Genomic DNA, 10,869 nt, shown 5'->3' with positions numbered 1-10,869 from the left:
TACTCATGGGTAACAAGAGCTCCTATAGAGTTTTATAGGAGGTTGATTGTGTGTAAAACCAAACCACTATTACCATTGTTGCACATTTTAAAAATTATCTTGTTCTTTGTTTCTTTCATTAGGAAAGCAAGGACGTTGTTTTGCAAATGGAATGATTTTGTATGATAAGGCAGTGTGGTCGCCTAAACCTTGCATTACATGCCTCTGCTCAAAAGGAAAGGTGTTGTGTGATGAAACCTTGTGCCACCCCCTGACATGTCGCAAACCCAAGATACCCGAAGGAGAGTGCTGTCCCGTGTGTACAGATATTGGTACAGTATATTAATTTCTTAATACCTGAAACAAAGCATGTGTATACAAAGTACATTTTAGTAACTGTAAATGTAATTCATGCAAATGCTAAAGGACAGTCACACTTATTGTACTATCTGTTCAAAAGATTATATTGGACCGTCAGTCCATGCTGAGATACATATGCAAATTACAGCTCTCTTGGAAATAGGATAACTCCAATGTTAGTCATACCTAGAGCAGGCTGACAGAATAATTATATGGACAAATTGTTCACAACTACAGTGTATTTACACTGTAGAAATAATAAAGTTTAACACCACTTTAAGTGCTATAGCCCCATCCTATGTAAGGTAGAACCATGTAAAGTTGTACATTACTTCTGCATTACTTCTAGAGTTGTAAATGCACCCTAAGTCCCATTGTTTCTATGCTTTTACACTAAAGTTTTTACACTAAAGTGGGAATAACAACAAATTTGGACCAGTATACCTACAGCTGATATTTATGATCATGGTACTTTCTGAACTGTTACTGTCACAGGAATGTTATAATCTACTGCAAGAACCTATCTGAGCCACAAGCTCTATAACAGACCTGTCTATTTCTTAAAGGTGAGATTATGGGTCTCAGTGAAATATGGGTGGATGAATTCCAGATCATCTGTACCAGGATGAAGTGCAAGCTGGTCTAAAAGTGTCATATTCTTTGGGCATAGCATACTCAGTGCTTTTATTTCTTCACACAAACAGAGAACACCCTTACTGTCAGCCATATGTTAAAAAAAACCCAATCAATTTTCTTGTGCCATTATAATGTTGCAATAAAGAGGGAAAGAAAAGTTTGATTTAAATTACTGCTTTAAATAAAGCCTTCTCTAATATATCTTCATTTATTTCCTGAACAATGGTGCAAATCTGATCACTACATCGTGTTAATTCACAACACAACGGAGTAGTTTATAAAAGCTAGTATAGTTTGCTGTTGTTTTCTTGATAATGTTATTTTTATTAATTTAGGAAATATATTTACCTTAAAGTGCTTCTGTTTGTTAGGAATGAAAATTAGGAAATGACTCACACAAGGGTAACAACACTTAGTTTAATAAAGTAAATCTTAAAGCAAGGGCAGGAATCATGTGGCCTTGCAGATGATGTTGGATTTCAGCCTCCAGCATTCTTTATTGCTGGCTAGTTAGTTAGAACTATTGGGATTTGCAGTCCAATAGTGTCTGGAGGGTCCATGATTTCCATCCCTATTTTAAATATTACAAGGTATATGTTGCATTTGTTGTATATGTTGCAGAATTTGCCAGATGATAGCTATCTTTACTCATCTACTACCTGCTCATCTTTTTATAGGCATCTAAATGCATTATATAGGTATTATAATTGGGACTGTTCCTCAAGGCAAGAGAGCAGACAGACAGAAAAAGACAATAAAGATCCATATGAACCCACATGGTGATGGGTCTTAAACTGAGCATCCATAGGATAGACCTCTTGGCCAAGACACCATTCTGCTTGATTTTATGAAATAATGTAAATATTTTTTAAAAAATATTTTAATTTTTAAATTTTAAAAAAATTAAATCTACACTTTCTTCTACAACTACAATGTGGAGGCATCAGGCACAGTGGAGGGAAGGAATCTGGAGGGTAGCAGGGATGGGCACATGGAAATCAGAGGCCTTTCCCTCCCTCCTCTTCTGGGCACCATCTCCAGGCTGCCTGCTAGGAGGGAGGGTCTGGAGCCAGGGCCAGGCAAGCAGAGGGCAGCACGCAGATTGACAGATGCTTGGTGAGCTGGCTGGCTGGCTAGCAGGCAACTGGGATATGGGCTCACCAGGACGAGGCAGAGGCCAGACCAGAGTGCTGCCCACTGAAGTGCCATTTAGCAGCAGCAGTGGCGGCAACTGAGAGACAGGGGCATCTCCTGCATACTGTATCCAGCCACTCACCTGCTCTCCCTCCTCAGGCAAAATCACAAATACCAATCAAATCTGTGATAGTTAAACCTGGGTGTTGAAGACAGACTGTACAGTGGGCTCTTGGTATCCACTGGGGTTTAGTTCCAGGACCCCCCATGAATATCAACCTCTGTGGAAACCCAAGTCCCATTATATACGGTGGCATAGTAAAATGATGTCCCTATAGAAAATAGTAATATCAAGGTTGGCTTTTTGAAATTTATATATTTTTTGAATATTTTCAAGCTGTGGATGATTGAATCTGTGGATAAGGAATCCGTGGATAAGGAGGGCTGACTATACAATACAAACATTTCATGGAAATTACCTAGGCATTGACTCACCCTTCAGCAATTGATGTAATGGGTAAATTCTAGTTGGGCCTAACCAATAGATTTCAGTCCTATATTTGTCTTCAATAAAACTACTAAAAAGAATGGGAAAAACCTTCTAATTTTTGTAATTTTATATACATTTTTCTAATATGGAAATATTATTATCTACTACAGAATTGTAATTATTCTTATTAATAATATTTACTGGTAAAAACTTGAATTATCATTTATCTTTATATGGCTGTCAATTGATGTCTCCATCATCATGGCTTCCTTACACCCAGCATCAAGTACTATTTTATTAGGTGATGCATCTGAATTTTCTGGTGATTCTCCAGAGCCTAATGACCGCAGTGATCCAGTCCAGCAAGGTCGACAGAGACACGGTCAAAGGGATGAAAAAGAGGAGAAAGTATTTGACAAAAAAGAAATGACTATAAAAAAGAAAGGTAGCATTAGCAGGAAAAGAATAAAAAGCCACAAACAGAGAAGAAAACAGGGACACATAAATGATCAAATGGAAAAAGAGGAGAAAATGAGGATAGAAGAAGAAAAAAGAAGAGCATATGAAGAAGAAGAGCTAAGAATTGAAAAGGAACTAAAAAAAGAGCAAGAACAAAATAAAGTCGAAGAGAATGAAGGTAGTGAGGAGAAGGAGGAAGAGGAAGAGGAGGAGGAGGAAGAAGAAGATATTTTGCGTGGTGATGTATTTAGAATGCCCCCTCGTTTCCCAGTCCCTGTGCCTCCTACTGAAATCCCTCCATTGCCAATTGGATGTTCTTTCCTGGACAACACAGTAAGCTGTATTAATGCCAAACTTACACAAATACCACCGATCATGGACAGAGAGATTACAGGCATAGAACTTGTGGGTAAGGATTTTTTTTAAAAAAATAAAAGATTTAAAATATAATTGGCCCTCCACATTTGAGGTTTTGACTTTGGGGGATTTGATTATTCACAAATTTGATTAATATGTTCTGTCTAGGAATCTTTATGTCTTCCTTCAGGATTCTACCAGAGGTTGGGTCACACTGCAGCACCTAGAGATTCTTAGAGAAAACACTGCGTAGGCATTTGTAGGACCCCCAGTGCAATTTTTAAAAAAGAGCCCTGGTGGTGCAGTGGTTAAATGCCTGTACTGCAGCCACTCACTCAAAAGAGTTTATCGCATGGGGCTTAAACCGCTCCCCAGCGCGTTCTAATGGGGGCGAACGGGGGCACGCAAGGAACGCGATGGGCACCGGATGGGGCCCAAAACACGACTTTATCGCAGTACGCCGCCGCTGCCAAGAGGCGCATTCCTATCGGTCAATTCGTTTGCAGAGGGCGCCATTTCTGGGGCGCTTTGAAACAGTTCCCAGAAAGGGCGCCTCTGGAACCGAATTGGGACGCGATGGGAACGTGCGGCGGCACGGCGGCGTCCCCCCGTGCGATAAGTCGCGTTTTGGGCCCCATCCGGTGCACATCGCATTCCTTGCGCACCCCCGCTCGCCCCCGTTAGAACGCGCTGGGGAGCGGTTTAAGCCCATGCGATAAACTGAAAATCACAAGGTTGCGAGTTCAATACCAGCAAAAGCCTCAAGCTCGACTCAGGCTTGCATCCTTCCAAGGTCGCTAAAATGATACCCAGATGTTGGGGGCAATTAGCTTACAGTTGTAAACGCTTAGGGAATGCAAAGTGCACTGATAAGCGGGTATAGAAATGTACATTGCTATGCTATTCTAGGTCAACCTCTGCCAGATGTTGTGGTGGAGGACCTAGATATCCTTAAAGAGGTGTTTCTTAGGTAAAAAAGGTTTTTTATTTGCACTTTCTCACTTTCACAGGGGTCTATGCTCCTAACCCAGCAATTTGGAGGGCCTACTGTACTCTAACCCGCTCTTCACTCAAATATTGTTTTAGAGCGGTGTAAAATGCAATAAAAATTAACAGTGCCATACAAATACACTATTGGGTTTAAAAGACAAATAATTGAACAATTCAGAGGAAGATAAATTATGAAGACCATAGAAGCATGTAAAATGCCTTGACAAACAAACAAAAAAAATCATGTTGTTGAAAAATGTTAGTATCGATGTCAGACATCTTTTGGGAAGGCATTCCAAGATTTGGGAGCCATTACAGGTGCCATTCTTTGTACCCCCTAAGGAATTCAAGAAGGGAGAGATCTGAGAAGGCAATCTGAGAAGAGCTTTGTAGAAGGTCTGAGAAGCCGATTTCTATTGACCAGTGTGCTCACTGTATAAGCTAGTCTTGCTATTTGTTTTTGCTTTGTTCTTACGTGTGAAATTGAGGGAGAAAATGGGACAATATCGGCATTTTTAAATTTTAATAATCTGTTTATATATTTCTCCTTTTGCTGGGATTTAAGGTGCCAAATGATAGTAAAATCGGTACCTGCATAGAAAATTAGGTCATTACATTTTCCTTAATCACTGAGAATTGTGTGATAAAACCATAATAAGAATTCTAAAGAGGAAAATGATAAACAAACAGATAAAATTCTAACATTTTCATTGATATACACTTTCCCCCAGGAAATGCCATCATTGCCATTCCAGATGCAGCTTTCAATGGGATTCCTAATTGGAAAGATTGACTTCGTAAAAATAACACACCTCATCCAGCATAGGGTCACATGCATTAAAAGTAAGAATATTAAAGTTAATATGCAGTATTACAGTGCTATAAGCAGTCCAGTATTGCAACAGATCCACTGAATACTGCAGGATTTAACATTATTTTCAATCAATGCCTTTAAATTATTTGTAGTAATGCAGGTAATATGGGAATAATAGGCAATAGAGCCCCAGTTAAATTATTCTATATATGACAGATAGACTTGCACTCTTACATCACATACATGGGGAGGATCACTGTAACGTAGTGCATATCTAATTTGATGTAGGACTGCATTCAAAGTAAGAAAATAGAGAAGGTCAAGGATATTTCATTAATGCCAATCTGAATTGTTGTGGTGGACCCTTTAAACATGTTGCAGGATGATTATGAAATTCTGGAACATTCCAGAAATATAACCTTCACTACATTTCCTCTAGAGTTAGTGCACATAGTGGTTTGAGCATTGGACTACAACTCTGGAGGCCAGGGTTTGAATTCCTGCCAGTCATAGCATAGAACTCTGGGCAAGTCATGTTCACACCCTCAGAGGAAGGCAAAGGCAACTTCCCTCTGAACAATCTTACCAAAAAAAACTCTGTGATAGGCTTGCCATAAGTTAGAAATGACCAAAAGGTATATACAATTTTCCTTTATATTGAATTTATTTGATATAATCTATAGTTTCCATTTCTGCAGCTGCATTGCTCAGTCCCCTTTTCTCTGGTCCAAATGCTGAGATTAACAAAAACTGACTTAAATGAGAATTAAGCATGAAAAAAAAATGGACCCATATCATTTGTTTAACTTGTTTCCCACCTATCATCAGTAAGCAAGGAAGTTCATAGCGTATGTAAAACAAATATAACAAACAATAATTTACAATAAAAAGGATTGAAAAAGAAATAGAATCTAGTGTTGGAAGGGGCTCAAGAGGTACTGAACCAACCACTTAATGCAGAAAATCCAGCTAGACTGCTCTGTAAGTAGTTTTTTTAGCCTCTATCTGAACATCCAGAGAAACAAACTACGGCATCTCTAATTAATGTGTTCTTTGTTGAACCATTTACTGTCAAGAAGTTGTTCAATCGACATCTATCCTTCTAGACTTAAACCCATTGGACCTGGCCCTACCTCTGAGGCAGCAAAAATGAATCTGTACCTTCTTCTCTGTGAAAGTCCTTGAGGTGTTTAAACAGTACAATCATGTCACCTCTCAGTCTCCATCAGGCTGAAAATGCCCAACTCCCTCAACCTTTCCTCATAGGTTTTGTTCTCCCATCCTCATACAACCTTGTTCCCCTTCCTGAACCTGCTGCAACTGGTCTACATTTTCCTAAAATGAGATGCCCAGAACTGAACGAAGTACTTAGATGAGGCCTGACAGCACAGAATATATTAGTATGTTTAGGGGTAGCGGTGTGGCCATACAACCGCTCTCTCGATCCCTGTCCCTCATGGTAGCGGCTCAGGGGGACCGGTGGTAACTTCACTGTTACATCGGATCATAAATACATCCTTGAGGGATGGGCAATTTCCATCCAGCTTAAAATTGGCCATAGTAAAACCGCTGCTTAAAAAGCCCTCCTCACCCCCTGATGCATAATAATTATCGGCCAGTTTCGCTACTGCCATTTTTGGGGAGGTGATCGAGAGGGTGGTTGCAATCCAGCTTCAATCGATCGTGATAAACGGATTATCTGGACCCATTTCAAACGGCTTCCGGGCGGGCTACGGGGTTGAGACGGCCATGGTCGCCTTGGTCGATGATCTCCGTCTGGGCATCGACAGGGGAAGCGTGTCCCTGTTGGTGCCTTGGACATCTCAGCGGCTTCGATACCATAGACCATGGTACCTTCTGGAGCGCCTGGCAGGGTGGGAATTGGAGGCACTGCGCTCCAGTGGTTCCGATCCTACCTCTCTGGGAGGTTCCAGATGGTGCAGCTGGGAGACGTGCGCTCCGACAAGAGGCCCTTACATCTGGGTCCCTCAAGGAACATTCTGTCTACCATGCTTTTCAACATTTACATGAAACTGCTGGAGAGATCTTCCGGAGACATGGGGCGTGGGGTTCAGAAGTCTGATGACACCCAAATGTCTTCTCTATGTCTCCGACTGATGCAGTGACCGGAGTGGCGTCTCCCTCTCGTGGCCTGTCTGGAGTCGGTAATGGGCTGGATGAGGACAACAGACTCAGCCTGAATCCAGAGAAGACGGAGGTGCTCGGATAGGTTCCTCTGGACCAGGGATGGCGGTGGTTCCACCTGTCCTGAACGGGATCACGCTTCCTGTGAAGGACTCGGTACGCAGTCTGGGGGTGCTCCTTGATTCATCGCTCCACCTTACATCTCAGGTGATGCGACGGTCAGGAGCACTGTTATCAGCTTCGGCTGATACGCCAGCTGCGTCCCTACCTGGGCCAGAGGGACCTGAAACAGTAGTAACCGCTCTGGTAACCCTCTCATTTGGACTTCTGCAATGCGCTCTACTGGGGCAACCTTGTACCACACCCGAAGCTAAAATTAGTGCAGAAATGGCAGCCAGACTGGTTACTGGCATACCCGAGCCAGTCACATACACCGTGCTTAAGATCTGCACTGGCTGCCTATTCACTTCCGGGCGCAATACAAGGTGTTGGTTATTACCATAAAAGCCCTAAATGGCTTGGGCCCAGGATACCTTGAGGACCGCTCTCTCCCATACAATCCGCCCCACCTCTCAGAACATCTGGGCAGCAGCTATTGAGGGTTCCGGGGGCCAGACTAGCCTCCACGCTAAGAGGACTTTTACCACCTCGGCCCCGACCCTTGGAACTCCCTGCCCATTGAGCTCCCTCGGCCACCTCCCTGGCCCAGTTCAAAAAGGGCTGAAGACCTTCTTGTTTAAACAGGCATTCCCTGATAAGGGCCCCGATAACTTCTCCCCCCTCCCCATGTCAGCAGTGGCAAGCTGGCTAGAATTTTTTATGTATTTGTTTATGTATATGGCAATTCTATGTATTTAGAAGGTTGTACAACCGCCCTGGTTGTATGGGCGGTATAATAAATAATTTTTATTATTTATTATTTTATACAGCAAAAAAATAAAATCCAAAATCCTAAAGTAATAAAGTGGAGAAGATGGCAAAATGAACAGGAGACAGAGAAAAGGCAGAATTACCAATACCTTCTTTGTATTTCTTTGTACTGCTACATCTAGAAAAATCTTTAGGTGCTGTCTAGGTAAAACTTTTAGGTGCTTAGAAAAGAGAGTTGCACCTCAAAACTTTCAGGAGATGTGTTTTGCCAAGGGTTACAAAAATTTGATCTGAAGGCCTTTAAACTGAGTTATAAGGGAGAGAGGGTGACAGTATTTTTAAGGGCAGGAGTTCATCAAGTGCTGAAGATAATGAGGTTTATCACATGGGGGAAAAACATTCCCCGATGGGTTCTAACGAGCACAAGCGCGGGCGCACACGGAGCGTGATGGGAACCCGATGGGTCCCAGAATGCTAGTTTACCGCACGGCGGAATGCTGCCGTTGCCGCCGGGCGTTCCTATCGGGTTCCCAATGTGTTCCAGGAGGCGCCATTCTGGGAACGCTTAACGTTTTTCCCCCCATGCAATAAACTTCAATAGCTAAATTGTTACAGAAAGAACCAGGCAAATAGGACAAAAACCTAATAGAGGTAGGGAAAAAAGCTTAAATGGGTAGCCTACGCCCTAGTTGCTAGGGGGAACTTTATATTTTGTTTCTTTTCAGTAACTAAAATTTTGTATTGTATCTTAATTCTGTACTTTATGAGGGCTACTGAACTTGCCTGAAATCATACACACCATGCACAATTTGGCCTGGAGACAAGATACAGGCTGTACATCGATCTTGGGGCAGACCGGGGATGTGGTGTCCGCATGCTGGCCGCCCTTACTCTGTCCCCACACCACCTGCATGTAGTTGCCACGACCCTCATCTGGCGAGGAAAGGGGCAGCATGGAGCCGCACCTTAGGGGCCATCTATTGACCCCCTTGGTCATTATAGCCAAGTTATAATGATTATATAGGAAATGTTAACACAAAGCAAACAGTGTTGGAAAACACACACTGAGGCATGTTATGTGGATAGAGGCTCACAATTTGATTTTTCATATGTTGTAACTAACTTTTTCTGATGATTCAGATCCTGAAAAATCTGCAGCGTTTATATATGGATGGAAATGCACTAGTCCATGTTCCAGCTGGTTTGCCATCAACTTTAGAAGAACTTAAAATAAATGAAAACCAACTACATGCAATTGATGAAGACAGCTTTCAAGGTATTTTATACACAATTCAGGTAATTGAGGTAACAGGAGCTTTGAAATTAATGGTCAGAAAGAGTGGAGATCTTTGGTTTTGAGGTGAGGAAATTCCTTATTACTGTATTATGAAACATATTTATTTTCTCCATAGGATTCTGTAAATAAGAGTATCTTATACCAATTACAATTACCTACAAGTATTATTTCACTTAAGGAAAGCTCATAAATTGTAGAAGTCCCCATGTGAGATCCATACTGGGAACCATATTGTCTAAGCCAAGCCTCTCAGAAACAATCACGGGAATCACTAGCAGGAAATTATCTGTATGCACAAGAATTCATTCCTTAATATAATGCGGGTGAATTTAAACTACTGAACGCATCTCTTAGGTATGTCACAATGTTCTAGAGTGAGTTGTGTAGAAATTGGCTTTAACCAGTTCATATACAAACTGGTTCAGTTAATGATGTCATTCCAAATTCTATGAGATGGACAGGCATTCTATTACGAATAATTTAAATCTATCCAGATGAGTGATGAAGTAGATGCATCTTGGATTTGTCCACAGTAAGCTTCCTAGCACATGCTTTTACATTCCTATAGAATTATATACTAATACTAAAATCTCTAGTTACCTTGGAATACAATTTACAATTAAATTCACCTAGCTTGGAATGCAAAACAAGATACACAATATTCAAGATAACGGGAAAAATAAACTGCAACAGGAGTGGGGAATCTTTGGATTTCCAGATATTTTGGCCTATAACTTCCAAGAGCCTTACCCACCATGGCCGAAACATCTAGAGAACCACTCCTGATTTAAAATACCTTCTTTTTATCCATATTCCAGTTGCTGCTCCCAGCAAATTAAGCAAATTCCCACAAAGGTAATTTTTTTAAGACTCCACAAACTAGTGGTAGCCCCCGTGATGCTGTCCAACTTCAGAACAAAAGAAGCTATACTTAGCAAAGTTCTGGGAAACTTATAACCCATATAAGTCACCAAAACCTTAGATATTATCCTTTAAGGACATTTAGTTCTGTGTAGATAACTGGTGCTGGGGACTTGGACTAAAATTAAATGAAAATAAAATAAAATAATGCCATGAGTCAAAGCAATTTTCCAAGAGTACTCTGGAAAATACTTGTTATTTAGTGAATCATTCTAGAATAAAAATGTAGGGAGTTTACCCATAACCAGAAATGCTTTGTGGGTCGCTTTGCTCACAAACCCAGCATTATATGACTTCTATCAGCATTATACTGAGTTTGGAGTACTGTATACAAAAAACAGTTAGAAAAGATTGTGGGAGGCATAATGCATTGAATCATAGAGTTGGAAGAGACCACAAAGAGCCGTCCAATTCAGC

At 41.2% G+C, this 10,869-nt stretch overlaps 2 protein-coding genes across 2 annotated transcripts in view; one reads left to right on the top strand and one right to left on the bottom strand.

The window, feature by feature from the left end:
• Positions 1–10,869, bottom strand: part of LOC121921492 (centromere protein P) — a 207,328-nt gene that overhangs the window by 64,110 nt on the left and 132,349 nt on the right. The gene's annotated exons all lie outside the window — the stretch shown is intronic.
• Positions 1–10,869, top strand: part of ECM2 (extracellular matrix protein 2) — a 32,632-nt gene that overhangs the window by 10,737 nt on the left and 11,026 nt on the right. Inside the window, 5 exon segments of the mRNA XM_042449653.1 lie at positions 123–311; positions 2,901–3,467; positions 5,137–5,211; positions 5,214–5,248; positions 9,375–9,510. Coding sequence (XP_042305587.1) covers positions 123–311; positions 2,901–3,467; positions 5,137–5,211; positions 5,214–5,248; positions 9,375–9,510 — 1,002 coding nt within the window.

Source organism: Sceloporus undulatus, chromosome 2 (assembly GCF_019175285.1).
Source record: "Sceloporus undulatus isolate JIND9_A2432 ecotype Alabama chromosome 2, SceUnd_v1.1, whole genome shotgun sequence".
Classification (NCBI taxonomy): domain Eukaryota; kingdom Metazoa; phylum Chordata; class Lepidosauria; order Squamata; family Phrynosomatidae; genus Sceloporus; species Sceloporus undulatus.
This window is presented reverse-complemented; position numbering and strand designations above follow the sequence as displayed.